The 22,432-nt window shown below is 36.1% G+C and overlaps 1 protein-coding gene across 2 annotated transcripts in view; it reads left to right on the forward strand.

Annotated features, from left to right (window-relative positions):
• Positions 1-278: 278 nt before the first annotated feature.
• ELAVL2 (ELAV like RNA binding protein 2) overlaps positions 279-22,432 on the forward strand; it is a 170,909-nt gene continuing 148,755 nt past the window's right edge. The window contains exons 1-2 of one of the 2 annotated variants that reach the window (XM_032308355.1): positions 279-541; positions 826-923. In XM_032308355.1, the coding sequence (XP_032164246.1) occupies positions 897-923 (27 nt within the window). In that variant the 5' untranslated portion in view covers positions 279-541; positions 826-896. Of the gene's footprint in view, positions 542-823; positions 924-22,432 lie in introns of those variants that run through there. The other variant, XM_032308351.1, reaches the window with a different exon arrangement.

Raw genomic sequence — 22,432 nt, forward strand, 5'->3', positions numbered from 1 at the left:
CATAGTTTTTTTTGAACGCTGACTGCAGAAAATGCCATGGCGGGGCGGGGGGGTTTGGAAGGAGTGTGTGTGTGTGTGTGTGTGTGAGAGAGAGAGAGAGAGAGAGAGAGGGGAACCTCTCGGTTCCTCTCTAGGGGGAGGGCAGGGGGCTTCCCTCTCCTGGAGGACAGACAGAATGATACATACTGTCATTAACAGTTTTGACCCACCCAGACCCCACCCTCCGGTTGCATCCATCACACAGTCATTACAAAGGGGCTGCGCTGTCACACGGCTTGCCCTGCTCCTGGGGCTCTCAGGCTGGCTTAATGAGGTGCACCCAGCCGGGACTATTGTGCAGCGCGAATGAGGCAGGAACGCTACGGCAACGATCCTAGCAGCTGCTCGCAGCAGCCCGGCAGCAGCAGCCAAACCCAGACCTCAAGTGGATGGATGCCTCTGGAAGTGTTTTCCTGAACGAACCCATCAGGCAGTGGAAGACTGTGACAGGGCTAGTGAACTTAGACGGGGCATTCCTGTCCTGCAGTTGTGCTGGCTGGAGGCAAGTGCAGTCACTCGGGTAATCGCTGGGGCGCTGGGAGCGCGGCGGGCGGGTGGGTGATGGTGGTGGTGGTTTTAAGGCAGTCCTCAGTCCAAAGATGGCTTAGATCAATTTGCCCTCCAACCACTCAACTCTCCCCTTTACCTTTTGTTTTGTAAGCTTGGCTTTTTCCACCTCCACCCTGTCCCTCCTGTGGTGTGAACCCTGCGTCTTGCTCTGAGGTTTGTGCGTTTAAATGTAATTCTGATTGGTGAATGTTCTCTCCTTTTTGTTGTGATTACTAGAGATACTTTAGTCCTGCCTTCCCAGTTCTGCGCCCTGCACAAGCAGTTTTGAAAAATTAAGTGCAAAAAGCATGACAAAGCAATATGAGGTTGCTGTGGTAAGTGAACTTTTAAACCAAAAATTACCATTTCTTCTCGTATATTTGGTCTGTGGGTGGTTTGAAGGGGAATCATCACACACAAAGGGCTCGGGGCTGGGAAGAGGGGGTGGCGAAACAAACAAAAAACAGTAGTTCTAATTTTGTTTTTCCTTTAACTGTGGTCAGTAGAGATGTTCTGCATTTATCCAGTTGCTTCTCTTGGGATGGTGATGGGCTTGATGCGTTTAAAGTGGGTGAGAGTTGGCAGTCTGCAGGGTCGAGGGGCAGGGGAGGGAGGTGAAGGGAACAAGGGTATTGTCTGGTTTCTAAAAGAGCATGCAGCTCTGACTTCCTGAACTCAGCACAGTAGCCGGGTCTTCCTGATCTAAATCCTTAAGGAGAAAAAGAACAATGGGGTCATCCTCCATCACTACAACTATCTCTGTGCCCTTACCTGTCCTGGTAGACCTCCTACCATCTTCACACTTCTCAGGTAGCAACATTAGAAGCCATCATTCTTAGGCAAATTCTAAACACTTAGGGATGGCAAAATAATACATTTGGAAAGCTGTAATCCTAAAAAGAGGTTTGAGGCTGGAGAAAAGAATTGCTTACCATCCCACTTCCCACTTCTACCTTCTCTTCTCCTTGTCCTCTCTCCTTTTAAACTAAAGAGTACAGATTTATTTAAGGGTCCTGCCCCAACCTCCTCTCCTAATCCCTTTTTACTGTTTAAAAATGGGAGGTGTGTTCCAGAGAAGGATTTCTGAGTTTTGTCCCTTTATCTCATTCACTTTCTGAGAATAGCTATGCAACTTAGTATTTGTAGTATGCTTAACCATTTCAAGTTTGGTAAAAGGGTCAACCTTTCCTCTGGAAAACTCTAAATTGGCCAGCTCTGACTTAAACAAATAAAAAAAAAAAAAAACCATTAGCAGTGCTCAGTACTCTTAACTTTTTCTGTTTGTGAATCTGGTTACCTTTTAATTTGTCAAGGGCTGTTTGGACCTGCAGGTTCTCTGGTGAGGCAAGGCCATCTGAGTTTTCTCATTTGAAGGACGGAATGGAAACAAAAATGCCCCCTGAGAGGAATGGTATTCATGTTTTGTTGAAACCATTCTTAATTATCATTATTTTTTATAATTATGTATGCAGTATAATTGCATATGCTTGCATTTTTCTAATCTAAACCTATAAGTCATTACAAACTTCCTCTGATCACAAAAAAACACAGAAAATAACTTTTTAAGCTGATTACATTGCAACAGAGTTCAAGAATTTTGTTGGGCATTATCATTTAATAACTTAATTTAACAACTGATTTATTTTTGGTCTCTTCTTCATGAAGTTGTTGGAATTTACCAGTAACTATCAAAGGAAAGTGAAATCACCACTGTTGCTGTTAGTCTTGCCATTTGCGATCACCTTCTTTAAAAAGTTTTCTGTTTGGGACTTTAAAAACCCAATGGCTAACTAAACTACTCATCTGTTGGTACAAGCAGAGTCAAGTCAGTGGAACTTTGAAAAAATATTTTTCTAGAAGGGGCTACATTAGAATATAGTATTTTATATATTTGTAGTAGCAAGAGTTTCAATTGGGAATTTTGCTTTTTTTTGTATTGATATTCTTGGACTGTAGTCAACTAACAATATTTTTAACTCTGTAATTTATTTTGGACCATTATACTCAACTGTCATACCTATTCTCTTTTGCGATTAATCTTAATCTATATTGGTACTGCCTGGGTTTTTGGCTTTTTTTTTTTTTTTTTAATGAACATCTTAAACTGTATTTCTATAAGGAATATAAACAAAGTAAGAATTCACTACTACTGCTGTACAGATATTTGCAAGTAAATTTATGGCCTAGATAGATGCAAAGTTAGATCACTTGGATACTTGGGGGAAAACAACTTTAATCTGAACTATTTGATAATACTCATAATCTCAACTAAGCCCTCAACTTTACTATAACTTTTCATCTACACATTGAAAATACTGTTTTACTTGAAGACATTCATAAAACTTATTATTTAAAATAACTTGGGTAATTTAAAGTTGTCTAAGTGGTAATTAATAATGGTGCATATGGTTTAATAGCTTATAAACATAGATTATTTACTGCCATACATTCCTGGCACTTTCCCTCCCTAATACCACAGTTCTTTGGCAATTTTAGATTTACTAAATTTTCTCAATAGGAAATTTCTTTATATCAGAATGTAATACTATAATCATTTCTTTCCTCCATGTTCTAATTAGATGTCATTAGCTCATTAGAAATACAGCGGCCATGTTCTGATATTTTCCATAAATTTTATGAAAGCAGAAAACTTATAATATTCATAATAACAAAATTCTAAGTGTTTTCAACTAAGCAATATTCTCATAGAAATTGTCATTGCTTCCCATAACATCGACTCACTTTATGTAAATAGGAATCATATGTAAAGGAGCAAAATAGATGGGATAGATGTAGGGAGTGCAGGTCAGTTTCAGCTAGGGTCATCTAATATTACATTGAACATTTTATCTCTTGTAACTATCTAGGACATGAAATGTGCTTGCAATCAAACAAGCAAAAAAGGAATTGCTGAAATGGTATTATGATTTTAACAATTCAAAAATAACCTTCATTTCTTACTTCTAATTAGTATTAAACTGAAGGTATACCTTTTATAAGTAGACAATCTAAAGCAGCTAAGAAGTTAACTTTAATAGTTAACATTTGTTGTCTACCTGCCATGATCCAGGCGTGAATCCACTCATATGTGAGTGCTTTATATGTATTATCTTAGTTAATCTTCAAAACACACTAGGAGGTAGGTTTTATTATGCCTAGCAACTAAGTAGAGTAAGGCCAGTCAGCTTAATGAGCATTTGAATCAGATCTATTGAAACTTGGTCTAAAATCAAACAAAATGAAAATCAAATAATAGAAAATATGAGAAAATTTTCTGAATTTAAAGAGACCCTCCACGTAAAACCCACATGATCTCCACAAATTCCCAAGGTAGGAATGATTACCCTTAATCTTGGCACTTTCTTTGATAAAACATTTTGAAGAAATAAAGCTTAGTGAAATATTCCTAATCATAACTCCCAAATTGGGTGAAAGTACATTGGGCTAATTTGTTGGTTGTTTCTCTCTTGGGACAATAATTATGGAGAACTTATTGCATTCTCCATCCCACCCCAAAAACAAGCAAAAGGAAAGTAAGATTAAATCAATTATAATGACAAAAGTATTTTCAAATAAGTACCAACAATGCCTACTTACTAAAAGGAAAACCTAACTGCAAAATTAGTTTTCCCTAAAAGAGGACTTACAATCAAATAAGTAGAGTGATTTTTTAAAAATTTTACCAACTTAAAATGCTCTTTAATTTTTCATTTTAAAGACTTTGAAACTTTGAATATAATAATATTTGTCTAAGTAATGAAATGTTACATGATTCGATAAGTGGCAAATCATTTAATTATCTTTTGCCATACTTAGGTATTTTTTAAGTAAGTTTGCCTTGATAATACCTATAATCAATTAACTTCTGCTGTAACTATCTTGTGAACTTTTAAACTGCTCTGATTTAGTTAACTAAAGAGACATATAGAAAGTGATGTAGAAAAAAAAAAGTGATGTAGAATGGTAGGTACTAAGGAGGGCACGTATAGCATGGATCACTGGGTACGGTGCATAAACAATGAATCTTGGAACACTGAAAAAATAAAACTAAATTTAAAAAAAGAAAATAGAATTTTCAAATGAGATCCCATTATTTGATTCCTTTTTAAACATGCAAGATGATAGACTTTCAAATATTAGAAAAAGAATCCCTTTAAAAAGCTCTAATTGTACTCTTTTTTTATTTATGAAATCCTTGAACCTAAGAGATTGGGACACAGATATTGCATCTGCTCTGGTTTGCTTATTTATTAACTTGAATCTGCAAAAATGGAGATGAGAACCCATTCAAGTTCCCTTAAGTACCCATGAAAAAATATTTAAGGACATCATTTCCATTGAACAGAAAACTCCTCGATTTTTCACTTTCACCTGAGAAGAAATGAAAGTACTCAGAATAACTCTGTCTGCATGTTATGCAATAAATGGTCTCCTGAGTTGTTTAGTGTAAACATTTTTTTAAATTGGGTTACTTTTTTAAAATGCACAGAGCTCACATGTTAAAAGAGCATTTGAATTTATGTTCTTGTCAAGGGAAGAACTTTTTAGAAAGTAATTGGTCTGATTTGTGTCATCCTTTTATAAAGTGAAATCTTCCAGATCTATCATATTTACTTTTATTTTCTTCAAAGATTTTATTTTTAAGTAATCTCTGCACCCAACATGGGACTCAAACTCACAAGTCCAAGATCAAGAGTAACACACCCTACTGACTGAGCTAGCCAGGCACCCCATAAATCTATCATGTTTAAGCCCCAATTATTATAAGAGTTCCAGTAGCTTTTTTTAAAAAGTCTGATAACTTTTGATTTTTAAGAACCATGTTAACAATCAGAGAACTGTGGGGCTTGAGTGTTTCAACCTGGCAATATTCTAGCTGTTGGTCACATATAACTCAGCTGGATTTCCCTTTGACCTTGGAGACCATGCCTTGACAGATTCTTGGATTATCACCCTCTGAAAATTAATTCTAGTTACTTACCTCACTTTAAATAAAATTCAATCTCAGTTTTTTATCATAGTTAATACAGTATTTGTATAACTTTGTTTTATTCTTGATTTGAAAATTTACATTATATTACTATGTATTAAAATCACAGAACTGTATTAAGACAATTTTCTTACCCTTCAAACTCATCAAAGTACACAAGTATATATATATATATATATATATATATATATATATATAAAGTAAATATACATATATTAAAAGTGAGGGTTTCATTAGTATGAAGCAAAAGAGAAAACTTATTAAAGCAGCTTTTCAGTTTTAAATTATGGAATAATACCGTAAAACTGAATTTTACCTAATGAAAAGTACCTTAACTATATTTATTATTAACTAAAAATCTTGAATATTTTACGATAAGCCTGTTGAGTCTATTCTCTTCTATATCATCACTATTGCTTTCCCTTAACTTCATACAAAATGTTAATTTCACTTGAAAAATTAGGAGGTGTGGACTATGTTTAAAGTAGGAAAAGAATGACAGGACCTTAAGATAATTATTTTATAAGTTCTGGAAGCCTTCAAGCTTTGCACCTCAATAATCCTTTTAAATTCTTTTAAACATGAAATTATTACATTTTGTGTTCAAAGCAAAGTTGTATGTTATGGATTTTCAAAGCTTCTCAGAGCATGAATTGTTTACAGGAAAGAGCAAAATAATACAAGCTAGATACCACCACACCTGACAGACATTGACAGAGGTTGAGAAGACAGTGTTTTAATGGATTTTTTAAATAGAAATATACAGTTAATGAAATCTGAGGTCATTACCACTAAGAACCGAGAACTCAGCTTTTTGAGTGTTTCCAATAAAAATAATGAACCACGGGACACATAAATATTTAATAAAATGTAAAAAAATCACCACTCTCCTTTGTTAAGGATAATGAGAGTAAAGATTGCTTTAGAAATCTACACTTCTGAATTTCTAATTTCTCAGTGCTTAATTTATCACCATTAAATTTGGTGTTATGGCAGAGATGGTATTTATTTATTTGTTTATTTAAAGATTTTATTTATTTTGACAAAGAGAGAGAGAGATCACAAGTACGCAGAACAGCAGGCAGAGAGAGAAGTGGGAGAAGCAGGCTCCCTGCTGAACAGAGATCCCAATTCAGGTCTTGATCCCAGAGCCCTGAGATCATGACCTGAGCAGAAGGCAGAGGCTTAACCCACTAAGCTACTCAGGCACCCCCAGAGATGGTATTTAATATGTTTAGTTCTTATCCTAGACAACATAACATTTTGGTGTATCCTGGAATATAAATTAATGGTATATATTACTCAACAAACATCATAGCATGCTTACTAGGTATTAGGCTCAGTGCTAGAGCCGGGAATACCCCGCTGGGAGAGATGGCTTTGCTATCAAGCAATGCAGTCAGTGTAGGAGACAGACATGTCAACAAATGGTTATAATGGAGTGAGATCATTGCTATCCGAGCTATGTACAAAGTGCTTTTCAGAGCGCAGAGGAAACTAGCACCAATTTGCTGGCAGTTTGCTTGAGCTGGGGTATTCAGGAAGTGCGTCTCAGTGGAGGTGAAGTTTTGCACACTGACTTTTTTTTTTTTTTTTTTCATTAAAAAAGTGTAATACTGGGGGCGCCTGAGTGGCTCAGTGGGTTAAAGCCTCTGCCTTCAGCTCAGGTCATGATCTCAGAGTCTTGGGATCGTGCCCCACATCGGGCTCTCTGCTCAGCAGGGAGTCTGCTTCCCCTTCTCTCTCTGCCTGCCTCTCTGCCTACTTGTGATCTCTGTCTGTCAAATAAATAAACAAAATCTTTAAAAAAAAATGTAATACTGGACCTCCAAATGATATAAAGAAAGATACAGTCTAAGAATAAAAAAGAAAGAAAGAAAAAAAAGACGGTCTATATTTTTCTAGCTTTTACATTTTGATATTTGATATGTGCTTAAGATGAGGGAGAGCAAGTTTTCTAGGTAGGATGCTGAATTTTTTAAGATACATTAGTGTAATTTCTCAGATACACTGCCTTTGACAAATGTGCACAGCCAGGCAAGCCTTTAATATATTGATTATGTTAGTGTTTTGTTGCTGGTAGCATAATGGATAAAGCACAGGCTCCATTTTTATTCTTCTATGCTCTACCAAAGGCCGAGGAGGGGGGGGGGGAGGGAGTTGAGAAAGAAGTATATTGCAAACTGTGAAAGGCACACAAAAGCAAAAGTAATTAAATAACATAAATGGTGAGGGAGATTGCCTGTGATCTGGGCTAGAATTAGAAGAGGAGGTGTAAGAAAGCGGTTGAGAGGAAATGATATGAAAATGTTTTAAAATAGAAAAAAGAGTTCTGCTTTATAACAATAGGGCATCAACCTAAGTGATTTCACTTTCCTTTGTGTTGCTTTCACATTTACATTGGAGAAGGGAAGTACTATTAATCTGAAATTTTCTTTACTTAGGATTAAGTTTCATCATTGATCCGACTGAAACCACCCTATTTTTCTTTCTTAAACTCCCAATTGCCTGAAAAATCTTCACTTAAGAGTGATTAGTACTTCATGTGAATGTCATTATGCATTTTGCTTTCTGATATCTTGACAATGCATTCTTGCTGGGATTCTCTCCTGGAAACAATTTTTTATTTCTTTCTGTTCATTTTTAGGAAAATCCTCTCAACATTGTTATATGTATTATTTTATAGGAAGGAAGCATGTAAAATACTCTTGAACTCATTTTACTTGTGAGTTTGAATAGCATTCAGATTAGAATGATTTCCCCAGAATTTTATAGGCTTGCCCAATCCAGCTGTATATTTTATATGCTAATGTAAATTCTATTTTTGTTCCCCTTGGGGGTTTAAGTGATTATAATTGTTGCTCTTCAAAAGCCAAACAGATGATGATTGCTGCTTCAGGAGTATACCAAAAGAAACTGGCTTTCATTAAACCTGCTCATCCACTTCATAATTATCTCCATTTTATCTAGCTAAGAAGGAGGAAAAAATGGCAAGTACAGTTCATTGAAGCCAGTTCAGTTATTTAAACATTACTTTATTGAACTAGCAGGAGGTGTAAAGTAGGGGGAATGTTTTCATTCTAACACTGATGTGTAGCCAGTGGCCCAACTCAAGAGTTAGTTGAGCATCAAATGCCAGAGGCCACAGGGAATGAGAGGGGAGATATTTTGAGCCATTCTGAGAGGAGTCCTCTAGTGGATACAGTAAATAGTACTGCAGTGACAGCTATGCTGAAATATTCTTTTTGCTTGTTCTTTCTGTAAATTAAAAATGAAAGTTATGTAGCTTTCTACTAAGAGAGACTCAGAAATGCATCTGAAGTGAAAGAGTAATTTCCTATATAATGTAAAAAATTGAGGCTGGGGGCGATATTGATAAGTTTCAGATACCAAATCCTGAGGCCAACAACAGAAGTCCTTCAAAGAATCCTTATGGTCATATAAGCCTTATGTTCTGATCTTGGGTCAGAAAGCAGATTCTTATGAAGGTTGATTTTCCTCAACAGATAGAGCATCTTCCCATTCAGGTGACATGGGGCTCTGAGTTATCTGTTCCCTGGTCCTAGAGGCTGTGTGGAGGGGTGGTTTTGGAATTGGCTTGTATTGGAACATGTTCCTGACCACATATATTGCTGGCTGTCCTGATGGCGCAGTGAGGGTCGTTGAACTCTTACCCAGGGGAATAGAAAAGTATCCAGATTCATCTGCTATCTAAGTTTCCAGCTGTGAGAAAGCAGTTCTCTGGTGGTTCAATGAAAAATTCTGAAAGAGCTATCTCTTCCAAAATTTCAAAGAGCATGTTTTAGAAACCAATTGTCTAAGGGTAGACTCAGATAAAACATAATTTTCATAAACAAAGAAAATGGAAGATTTTATTTTTATTTTTTACAGATTTTCATTTTTATGTTCCATTATAGTTCTGCAAGTTTCAGGCAATTTCAGCTTTTGAAGTTTTAACACAGAGTTGTTATTTTACAACCTAATTTTGAAACTTCTGTGAAATCATATTGAAAAAGGGAAAAAAGTTTACTTAATAAGAAAAAGGAAATATGTTCCTGAAAGCCTTTTGGATAATTTGCCAGAAAGTTCTATACATTAACAAAGTTATTTTCCTCTCAATTCTTATGCCATAACAATAAAAAAAAATTCCTGTTTTCATACATGTAATTTTATTTTGACTTCACAATAACCTCATAAAGGAAGAAAAATAAATAATATCATCTTATTTTATATATAGAAACAGAGTTCACAATTTTAAAACTGGAATTTGGGTTGGGGTGCCTGGGTGGCTCAGTTGGTTAAGCAGCTGCCTTCAGCTCAGGTCATGATCCCAGGATCCTGGGATCCGGCCCCATATCAGGCTTCCTGCTCAACAAGGGTCCTGCTTCTCCCTCTTCCTCTGCCTACAGCTCCCCTTGCTTATGTTTGCTTGCTCTCTTTCTGTCAAATAAATAAAATCTTAAAAAAACAAAACAAAACAAACCTGGAATCTGGGGATACCAACTCCTTCATCAGAATTTTAACACCTGGATTTACCAATAGCTTGCCAATGCATGATGTTGGAATTAGAGCTAGACTCTAAGAATCCTTTCTAAACCCCAGGGTCAGGCTAAAAATGTTCCCAGAGAATGAATATTTTCTCAATCTTAGGTCACCTATGCAATTTTGCTTTCTTAGATCCAGGGAAAGGGTGTGTATCAATGGCATGCTCTCTGAAAACTCTCTGAATTAAAAACTCTATCTGGTGGTGGGACAGTATTAGAATTTTTTTGGATTCCTGTGCAGAAATATGCCAGGGCTTACATAACGTTGATTTCTTACTAACAAGGCCTATAAAAGCCATAAGTCTGAGAATATACCAACTATACCTAGAGCTGTTCTAGGCAAAAATAGTGAAAACTCTGTGATTGGTTTTTCACCATTCCATCACCTTCTCCTGATACCTCTGGGACCTGGCCATCCTTTGTTTCCTTAGGGTTGTGCTGTCCCTTTACTTTTATTGTTCAAACCCAGAGTCTCCTAGGACAATATCTCTTTCCTTTCTATGGTGACAGGTTGTTAATCTAATAAATTATTCTCCACTAATGGGAAGATATGAAGGAAAGTCCTTTTTTTTTTATACCCCCCCCCAGTTGATATTTAGAAGTGACTTACAGGGAAAATGTCCTCACTTTTGTTAAACAATCATGGTGAATAACTTGTAGGGTGGTCATGTCAGGCCAATATGAATATTTTTCTGATAGCTGCTTTTCTTAACCATGTGGCACTCCTTGATCTCTATCACTGTGGATACTGCTTACTTATCTTGAAATAGGACAGTTAGAAATGAACTCACTCAACAGAAAAATATAACTGAAAAAAAAAATCCTGCCTTATCTCTCTATGTTTATTAAATAGAAGTAAAAGCTACAAGCTATAGTAAACACTAAAACGTACCCATGCCAATGGAATGACTGAAATTTCCCAGGGCCATCTTACACATCTTTTCTTCCATATGACAGGAAATGGTGGAAAATCAGGTTTACTCTGTGACCTCACAGACATATGAATGTAAATCAAATCTTTTAAAAGTCTCCCTGTTAAGTGTCTTCCAGAATAATACAAAGTAGAGATTTGATAATTATTCCAATTAATCTGCTCAACAGGGAGCCACACAAGCCACACTTTATTTTATATTTTTTAATTTTTTAAAAATTTTATTTATTTATTTGACAGAGAGAAATCACAATTAGGCAGAGAGGCAGGCAGAGAGAGAGGAAGGGAAGGAGGCTTCCTGCTGAGCAGAGAGCCCGATGTGGGGCTCCATCCCAGGACCCCGGGAACATGACCTGAGCTGAAGGCAGAGGCTTTAACTCACTGAGCCACCCAGGGGCCCCACAATCCACACTTTAACTGCAAGTTAACTGAGCAACTGAAAATTTGTACTGTTTTGTTTAGTTTTGTTTTAAATCACTGGTTCATCAGAATCATCTGTGGGGGTTTTCATAAATATGTAAGCTTAGACCTCACCTCAGAATTACTAAGCAGACATCCTGGGATACAGACCAGGTCTCTGTACTTTAAAAGAAAAGAGCCTCCCTGGTAGATTGAGGCTTCGATCCGCAGCTATGAGTGAGAACCTCCAGGCTTTCCTCTCACCAGTTCTAACCATCACTGAAGAGTCTCTCTGTGCCAGGCATTCTCCTAAGCCCTTGACAAATACTTTTCCACGTAGTGCTTACAATAACCCTAAAAGGTGGCTTTTATTTGTATAGTACTCATTTTACCGGTGAAAAATTTGAGGCTTGGAGAGGTCGGGGAATGTGACTAAAATCATATACTGCGGATATGGGAGAGGCAGAACCAGAATCCACGTCTGCTTGAATACTATGAACCACTACAAGCCTGAGAAGGCCTTTTAAATACACAGATTGAAAATGCATGGCTGTATTTTACAGCTATAATTTCTAACCTAGAAGCTCCCATTTTGTTGTTTGATTATCCTAAGATTATCCAGAGTGTACAGGGATTGTTTCATTTCATGGCCCTAAAAGAGAGCTGCTATATTTCATGTGAAAGGAGATATGGTCTAATAGGTAAAGGATTCTTTAAAATTATAGGTCAACTGTTTTGCTTTCTTTGTATAAAAGTCATAGACGGCTTTCTACTTTAGGTCTTAATTCAGAAACTCAAGGTAGTAAACTACCTTCTAATTTCATGGCTAAAAAATATTCAAAAGTGACACAATGTTAGAAGAGCCTACTTTTTTCTTCCAGGTTAATTTCTTATCAAAAAATACTAAAAATTATATAAAATCATTGCTGAGAAATGCAGTTTCCAGTGTGGAATATGCAATTTTAGGATTTGTTCTTTCTGATTTGGGACTGACACCACTTTTTAGAATAGTGATGACTCATGTCTAGGACTGAAATCTGTTTTTCATGGGTTTATACATTTTCCCCTTGAATTGCACCAAAAATGGTTTTTTAATTGGCTTTAACTCATGCCCAATAAATTGGACGAAAATTGATTGCCGCAGTCATGTTTGGTTTAAAATTATTCAAGACTGCGCCATGAGTCAAATGAGTGCGTGATCGAGGGCAGCAGTGCTTTATGTCCTCTGTTTATGACAAATAATGTTTTTTCAAAACAGTCATAATTCATACCTAAAAGTTAATATATGTTCACGACTTATAAAGCTTAAAAGACAGTAGCAGAGCCATGTTAAAAAAGAAATTTCTCTTATTTTCAGATTCTTTCTTAATATTTCTTTCTAATATTTTTCAGTTCTCCCAAGACTACAGGTTTGGTCATTATATGCCTTTAAAATTAAATAATTCTGCATGTAGTTCTTAATAGATTCTTGGTCATAATAGTAGAATATTTTTAAATAGCAAAATTAAATAAATGAGAATGTTCAGACTATACCATCCTGTGGAGTTGAGACCGGGAGCCAGTTCCCCATTCCCTGCAGAGTGATTTTAAAGACAAATATTAAACAATATGAAAATTGAATTAACTCAGGTGACTGTTTAGGGCATTGAAATAGCAATTCACTAAATGGTACCTGTCAGGAAGCCAGTTTTTGTTCAATCTCATTATAATTATTTACTGTGTTATGGCTTTCATTTATTTATATCCCATAGAAATATACGCAAATCACTTTAAGGGTTTTGCTAGTTGGGAATAAAGGTGCATTTATGAGATTCTCTAGCAACTGCAGGAAAGGGTATAATAAGGAAAAAGAAATGATTAATTAAATGAAAAGAACATCCCTTGGTCATAATATAGATAGGCATTAAGTGAAGGAAATATTTGATATTATTGAGTATAGTGAATATTAGGCAATTCTAAATGGGCAGATTAGTTATTATCTTATATTGTATTCTTCTAAGAAACTGGTGGAGCAATTTCTGAAATTTTTGTCAATTTGCTGTATTTTTTTTTTCAAAGATTTTATTTGTATTTGACAGAGAGAGAGAACAAGTAGGCAGAGGGGCAGGCAGAGGGAGAGGGAGAAGCAGTCTTTCTTCTCAGCAGGGAACCAGATGTGGAACTCAGTCCCAGGATCCTGGGATCATGACCTGAGCCAAAGGCAGCCGCTTAACCCACTGAGATACCCAGGCGCCCCAATTTGCTGTATTATATATGTATTTTTCATATGTATTAAATCTCAAGATTTGTTTTTGCAAGTGAACACTATCTTGTTTATAAACTCCAGGCTGTTCATTTGTCCTCTCTATGAATCTAAGTTGTCTTTTAGGCAGTTCCTCTCCATTCAGTATCTACCACCAGCTTCCACCTGCTGATTACAGGGCTGAAGCTTGAGCTCTTCAGCATAGTTTTGGTGTGTTTTTTTGACCCCAAACATAAAACTCCCTGTCTTTCAGATTTATAAAAAGAATAGATGCTCTGAATTTTTACAAACCCAATAATGCAGAAAACATAAAGAAAAAAGGACCTAAAGGTCCAATTCCTATTACCTCAAAATAGCCACTGTTTAATGTTCTGATGACTATTCTTTATGAGATGTTGAATACTCTCAACAATATTTCATGGAAATCTTTATATATCACTAAATTACAAACATATACTCTCCTTTTCAATGGCTTATAACTGTTTACTATGTTTATAGAGTACACTTCTCAAAATTAAAATCTACAAAAATTAAATAATGAAAATGTCCTCAAAACCTAATATGACTGGTGGCTTGGACCTCCTAGGACATCATACATTCTGTTTCTCAAAATCCTATTGATCTGACCTGAATCATTTTAAAAGAGTAAATCATCCTAAGTATCTTTTATCTCACTTCCATTCGTCAGCAATAGACAGAATGTCAAGACTTGAGTATGATTGTTTCCAATTTTAAAAAGAGTTTTATCTATTCATGTTAATTGTAATCTTTGTACTGTTGTTCTTTTGCAAATGTTATGTCATCTTTAATTTATGCTATATATGTATATTTTATATATATGTATATATGTGTATATATACATGTATATATACACACATATATATATTTTTAAATTTCTGTTCTATTTCTTTAGAATTACTGGATTTTACCCCTGGAAAGTACGGCAGAGGTCATCTGATAAGTGGTTGTTAAGGACTTAGGCAATACAAAAGAAGTGCTTGGGGTCAAAGCACATCTCTGTTAGTTTCTCATTGTGTGATCTTGGGCAAATTACTCAACTTCTTCAGTCTCCTCATCTTTAAAGTGATGGGATGATTGTGAGGATTAAATGATTTAATGCGTGTAGAACATTAGAATGCTGTCTGGCATGTAGTACATACTCGATACTTGTTACCCATGATCATTATTTTCACTAATCCAATCTTTGGGGAATCACGACATTCAGTCAGAATGCTGACTGAATTGCTGATAGGGAATCAGCTAGACAGTAGGTGAAATAATACTCAGACTCATGTCTCTTTTCTCCAAGCCTAGGAATCTGAGCTCAATGTTCCCTTCCTAGCAGTGTTTTTAGAGGCATCTATAGCTAATCAGAGTGCAGGCTCTGGTGCCTGGTTTCTCACCCTCATAGCTATCTTGGGCTTTTTGGCTCAAAAGTACTATTTGATCAGAACCCTATCATTTTCCCAGGGCCTTCTATCAATATTTTGGCCATCAAAACATTTTCATTATTATCAGTGAACTCCTCTTCTATACCTATCAGTCTTCCCCCATCTCTATTTATCCTCCGACCTTGCTACCTCATTCCAACGGGTTTTATGTTTATTTTGTTTGTTTTTAACTTTTTAGCTTCTTAACCCTATGTCTTGATTCTGATTCCTGTAACTTTGAGTCTCTTTGCACTTGGTGAGTCCAAAATTTACACTTATCAATAGATATATCCTGTATCCAGTAGTTTTATGTCTGTTTCACTTCTCGCCCTTTTGGCTAAGATCAAGTGTAGTAGTTTTATATCAGTATTTTCCTCTGCTGCCTTTCAAAGCCTTTCCATGATGTGACCCTGGAGGACCTAACCAACCTGGTGTCTTTGCTCTCAAGCCCACTTCCTCCTCTACAGTCAGCCTGGTCTCCTCTTCCCAAGTCTTGCAATTTTTTTCCTCTGTACCTCATGTCATTTGCTTCAAACACACACACACACACACACACACACACACACACACACACGGACATGCACATACACCCAGTAAAGTAGATTTATATAAAGATCTTTTAAAACTAAGGACTAAAACACCGTAATATATATTTATATTTTCCTCTTTTCTTACACTGTGTAAAGAGGCTCAGATCTTCATGTCTCCTTCTGATGTGGTTAAGATGGAAACATACCTTTCGTTTAGCATTCATTTCATATCTCGGAAATATTAGTATTCTAGAAAACATCAGTGTTGTATGAGTTAAATAATGAGCCCTGACAAAAAAGAAAGGCCTTTTTTTTTTTTATTGTCTGCACAAGGAATCTAGAAATATCAGCAAAAGAAAAAAAGAAATTTCACAGTAAATTGTGTCAAAATAATTCAAGGAAATGTCTATTTGTTACTCAAACAGTTTAAATAGTCTGTAACACCATTCATCTACATTACATCTTCTAACTCGTGTTTACAAAAACTGACGTTTCAAACAAACATATTCTCTAATTTCTTATACCAGAATGACAGTGACCAAAGGAAGAGAGCATCATTTTTATTACAATAGTATTCTCAGTATTCCCTTAAAATGCACATACATGCTCAGTCAGAGAAATAGATTTCCCATTTAGCCACATCAACATGAAGGATCATAAGGGGTTGGAGTGATGGCAGCAGAGAGCAGCTCTGGCTGTGTGTAAGCATGTGTGTTTCTTCTCGGTGCTAATTATACTTCCTCATAGAAGCCTGGCAGTCACATGACTGGACTAAACTTTGTGTGATTCAGTCTTATCAAAATTTAAGGTGCATTTAGGACACAGAGAGATGCTCATGGAAGTTTTAAATGAAACTTAAATTTAAAATGAAAATACTGTTTTTTTTTTTAAAATTGTAATCTATATATGAACTTAGACCTCAAAAAGTTTAAGATTCATTCTTTGATCAGGCTGCAAAGTTTTGTTTCCTTCCATTCTACTTATCCACTGAAAGTCCACATCTATAGCTGCATCTCTGTTAATCCATGGCACTGCTAGCCCAGGAGGGAACTGTGAAAGTATAAACCATAAGCAAATTTTAGTATTCTTTTGATATGATATGTTTTCCAATGTCAAGTGGCCATTGTTTCATTCAAAACAAAAACTATTATAAAAAGCATATTCTCTTGTGTCCTTTATATACTTTACCTCCATATTTGTTTGGATATTTATACTGATAGATTTATCAAACACAGACAATCTAAGAAATAGAAAACTAGAGCAGAAAGTACTGTTAGCTTATGTAAATGGAATAAGTGTAATAGCCTATAAAAATGTGGAGAGAGGGAATCAGCCTAGGGAAAGGCCAGTGATGAGGAGATTGAAACCGATTTCTTCCAAGGTCATAAACAACTAAAGACTTTTAAATTCTTGCCTTAGAGTTAACACAGAATGGTAAATAATTATGGATAATACATGCATATATATATAATTGAATAATGAAAGTATCTCTTGGCATAAAATCAAAATGCTTTAATTTGATTAGACTGTGATGGTATTTATTTCATTCAACTTGGTTTCAGTGAGTAAATAACTGAATTATAACTTACACTTAATGCCTAACAGCAATATTTTGAGGTTAACTAAAGTAACAATGGTCATAGTTAATGCTAAAGAGAGTAACACACTGTACCAAGAAGACATTCAGGAAAGCTGCTCTGTATTCCTATTAATCTTAAAATGTAACCCATATTCCTAATTCCTCTGTTACCCTCCTGAAAATGAGAAATAATTTATGTCCTTCCCTATCTTCTGGGTTACAATGATAAATATGTAAAAGTGCATCGAGCTTTTTGTGATATAAGGTACTATAAAAATCTAAGGTGTTTTTATTATTATATCAATCAAATGGAACCTCAGACTAAGTTCCTTTCTGAAGACCCACAACTTTTTATGGGCAAATCATGAAATTGTATTGGGAAATATATTGAAGCCACATAAGAAGGTAGACAGAAGATTTTATGCCTTTTGAGGCCTTTTATACTTGGTTACAATTAGAAATGGGAGAAGATATTTATCATAGGATATATCAGTTGGGATATTAATGAGAGCAAATGACTATATTTAAGAGATGCCATGTAAAAGCAGGAACTCTAATTCTTCCTTCGTCAAATAAATGTGCTAAGTCACCATTTTTGTTTCCATCATCGTAGTTACTGCATATCAGCTGTTTCCTCTGTTCCAGGAAGTTTGAATATTTTACACTCATGGTTACATTTAACCTCACAGTAATCCTACATTAAGCATTATTATCACCATTATATAGATCAGGAAATCAAGGCTTAGAAGAAATTAAGTAACTTGTCCAAGGCCCCACAATGATGAAGTCATGTTCAGATCAGGATGTGCCTATGTACAAACCCAAACTCTAAACAGTTTTCAAAATTGTAGTTCGTGGTAGAATAACATTGAAATATCTATTTAAAGGACTAATTTTTGGCAAGCTATACTATTAAAAACTTAGGAGGAGATATTGTACAAATACTGGCACTCAAAAGATGCTTGAAGCAAACTGAAATGGGTCTTTTGTCAAAGATCAGGAATAAATAGAAACAGGAACTGATTATGTATTGATCATTTGATCTTCACCTAAAGATAAATATTATAAGGACAATATCAGTTGTCTGATTTTTTTCTTTGGTAATAGATTTATAATCAGTTTTAAACAAAAATACTACAAAATTAGGTATTTCTAAAGCTCTTGAAAATAATGCCTTTATATATCATAGAGAGAATGTTTTCATTAAAAATCTATTATCCCATTTCCCTTAGAGGGAGTTAATAATGGGGAATCCCCCCAAAATTAAATTGGCATTTTGGGATCTTTAAATTATTTTTCATCATTCATAATGCCATACATATTATTTATTTGTGACAAAAATTAGAAGTGGTTTTTATAATTAATGCTAAAACATTTTCCTCTTCAATAGTGTGATTTTTCCTTTTTAAAATTATCTTCTGAATTATCTTTTGAAACATTATAATGTACATTTATACAATATCTTTTTCTCTCATTTCAGACTTGGTGAGAGTACATCTTTTAAACTTTTTGTAAATTCTCATCTTTAAAAAGTCCTACATGTCTTGGCAAAGAATAGTTTAAGCTGTCTATTGTATGCATATTTTCAATTTAATTAAGAAAAACAAAAATAAATATAGCTTAAGAGCCTCATTAAAGCTGGCAGTTCAGACTTAAGAGTATTTGTAACTAGCAGAAAAATATCTTATTGTCTGATTATTTGAAGATAATAGTGCCTGAAAGGCTAGAATTTGAAAGACTATTTCTTAAAATGCTTATATAGCAGCCATTATTTAAACCAATATAACATTATGGAAAATGGTGATATGGAAGGGAAAAGTTAGCTTGTATAAACATAAATTTTTCTCTCATTAAAGAATATATACTGCACTCATTTATCCATACACTTGAATAAAAACAACAAAAAAACTGATCTTTGGGTTAGGTGATAGGAAGGAATTTTGCATAAAGAATTGAAAAGAAATATGTTCGAGATTCATTGACTTGTATATATTTGCTCATCTTCCTATGAGTAATCAGATTAAGTGCATAGTTTAAAATAATAGTTTTTAATGTATCTAAATAGTTAATTAAGTACTGAAGTATATATCTGCACCTTAATTTTTTTTTCACTACTTTTCCTGACAAATTCATTTTTAATTCTTCCAGTTCCCACTGTGATTTAAGCAGCCTTAATAGTATCAATTAAGTGTACCCTGGCATTGATCAAAGTTTTGGGGTTAAAGTAAAAACGGATTGATTTCCTAAAGCTGCATTAACTATGTGTTATCACCAGAAGGTATCTTTGTAGAAATATTGCTAAAACTTAAGTTATAAATGCTGTTGTGGAAAATGAAATGCATCCTGTCATGCACTCTCATAAATGTACACCAGTGAAATTGCAATCCACTCAATGACAAAAGGAACAAGATACGGTGCAAAGTCATAAGTGAATCAGGCACCAAGGTCACTGGTTATATTCTGATCATCATACATTTTAAACTTCTGTGAAACATTTAGTCAAATAATGCATAGAATTTCACACCTCCTATCCATAAAAGCAGACATAAGGTATAAAGTATAAAAGCAGACTGTAGGTATAAAGTGTGCTCTAAGAACCATGTGATGTCAAATACACACATGGAATTTTTTGAGTTCCCTGAATTACCCCTTAGTAATTATCTGGGTAAAGGGGAAGGGGGTGAAATAGAACTCTTATTCCTGTAAGCAGGTAAGCTGATTCTCTTCTGTGGTAGATAATTTCTTAGGCTTTTCTAAAAATTACCCTGGAATCTCTGGTGGCTCTATCACATCAACAAAAAGGTCAAGTTAACCTCACTTTATGGTAACTCCTCTGTATCCAGTTGATCTGCTTTTCTCACAATAGAAGGAATACTTTAGATTGCATTTAGAATCAGTTTCTAATACTGCAGCCAGGGAGCTTCCTTTGCCCCGTGCTCTGATAAAGACAGAATTCTGTTCTCTCTCAGATTCTTTAAATTGTTCCTAACTCTTATTTCACCAAACTTCCCACAACTTTATACTTTTCAGATTGTTTATGCAGAGTAGCTATGACTAAGAATTATGATCAAAATGCTGTGCCCCTTTGGTAGTCCTCCTCAGTTTATGCTCCCCAGATAATTTTTAAAACCGGTGGGCTTTTTCTCACACGGCTCCCCTCCCTCCATTAAAAAAAATAAAACAATATCCCATTCCAGGCGCCCCCTCTCTGCCTGCCGCAAGCATTTTAATGACAGTTTACTTTAGCGGTCTATCAGCCGACTGCTGCCTCTGCCACCTGAATTTCAATTTCTTAATTTACAGCTCAGATAAAACAGAATGGAGCAGGATCTGGGCTGCTCTCTACATTGGGTTAGCCTTATCAAGCGTGAAGTTTGGCGCATTGCAAACCTATTCAAGTGATTATCTGTTGAGGACCTCTCGAGCCATCTCCATCTCTGCACCGGGCTGATAAGACAGCTGTTTCTCTAGCCGCCCTGTCTCCCCGGGCCTCAGTCTTCTTCTGATACAAACTCTGCCTTTGTCATTGTGCCCCGGTGCGGTCACTTGCTCTATGGGGCAAGGGTTTGATCTGAACACACATGGGGGGAAAGTGCAAATGTGTGAGAGAGCAGAGGAGAGAGGAGAGAGGAGGGGGATGGTGTAGTATGGGGGGAGGAAGTAGGGGAGGGAAGGAGGGTTAGAGACCAGTGGGAGGTGGGGGCAGGGCTGCATACCGGGCGCAGTTGATAGCCCTGATTGACTGGTCGCTCAGGCCGGCTTTATTATTTCAAATTAGACGTGCATCACACACAAGTGGAAACATAAATCTTCAATATGAGAAAGAGCCTCGGAGCATCGGAAGTAGAAAAACCGTTTCTTCCCAGGTCCTGGTAAAGGGGCCGGCCAAAAGACTGATTGCCACCAGCTGAGACAGATGGTTTCCTTTAACTTTGGAAACTGCTATTTTTAATTACTTGTATTAATTTTGCATGAGATGTATCGGCTCCAGGAGGAAGCTTAGAGAAAACTGTTAGCATCCCTGAAAGAAACGGACACAAAGCTCTGATTTGCCTTTTCTCACCTCCAGTTTTTCCTACCTCACCCTTCACTGGTCTGCTAGACCTCTCTTTGCATGCTCAGCAAAGATGTGAGTTTATTCTACTTAAAGTTGCTACTGTGTAATAGAGAGGAGGAAAAAAAATCTGAGGACATTTTGTGGGAAGCTTTACATAAATGATCGTCGATCCGAAGCTGCAAATATATTTTCCGAGACACTCTGGGGCACGTGCAACAGATCGTAGTCGAATCTGAATATTTGCAGTCAAATCACTTAAAGGAGAATGAACTTTGTACAAATTTTACCCAGGGGGGAAAAAAGGTGGGACTGGGGAGAGAGCACTCTAAGTTGGTCTCAAAAGATTTACTGTGACACTAGATAACATTTAAAAAAATTTAAACACTTAAATAAACAATTTACATGTCTTTATGTGTGAGCAGTATCCTAAGGTTTTAGGGGAATTCTCCCTGAGTCTACTGTCTTTACAGTTTTTTCTCTCGGACAGGAGTTTAAAGACAAAATGTAAAGAGAAAGTGAAGGATGTTTGTGATCCTGCTCACTGCCGGTTCTGGCACTGTCCCTGATGGAAAGTGTTTGCAATATAAAGAGTCCTTTGCAAAAGAGTCTAGGAGGTCACTTATCTTCAGATAAAAGACTTTGCCCTATTGCCAGTAAGTGGATGGAGCGAGGAGGAATTGAGGGTGGGGGTAGCGAAGGGGAAGGGGTATGGGTTTTTTTTTGTTGTTGTTGCGATTCCCGCTGGGAATTTTGAGGATTAAGAACTCTGGAGTAGGTTTAGCAGACTTTCCGATGACTACCTGGATTTGCATTTATTTTGCATGAATACTTTGATGAAAGACAGGCTCATCTGGGCAAGGGAGCATGTGAAAAGAGAAGTTTAGTGGATGGTGTGCCCAGAGTTCAGAACTCTTAACTATCCTGACGATTTGTCACTAAGGCCGAGTTCTAGCAAAAGCCGCCTAATTTGAAATAAACGTGTTTCTGTGAAGTAGGACAGCCTCTTCCTTAAAGTCTGTGCAATGAAACATTCCCAAGAATTGCCGTTTCCGTATCTTACTTGGGAGGGACAGAAAACACTATCCGTTAGGCTTTGCAAACCTTTATTTTGGATCGGCTCGCCTCTGTCCATGGTGCTAATT

This window comes from Mustela erminea, chromosome 12, assembly GCF_009829155.1.
Source record: "Mustela erminea isolate mMusErm1 chromosome 12, mMusErm1.Pri, whole genome shotgun sequence".
Classification (NCBI taxonomy): domain Eukaryota; kingdom Metazoa; phylum Chordata; class Mammalia; order Carnivora; family Mustelidae; genus Mustela; species Mustela erminea.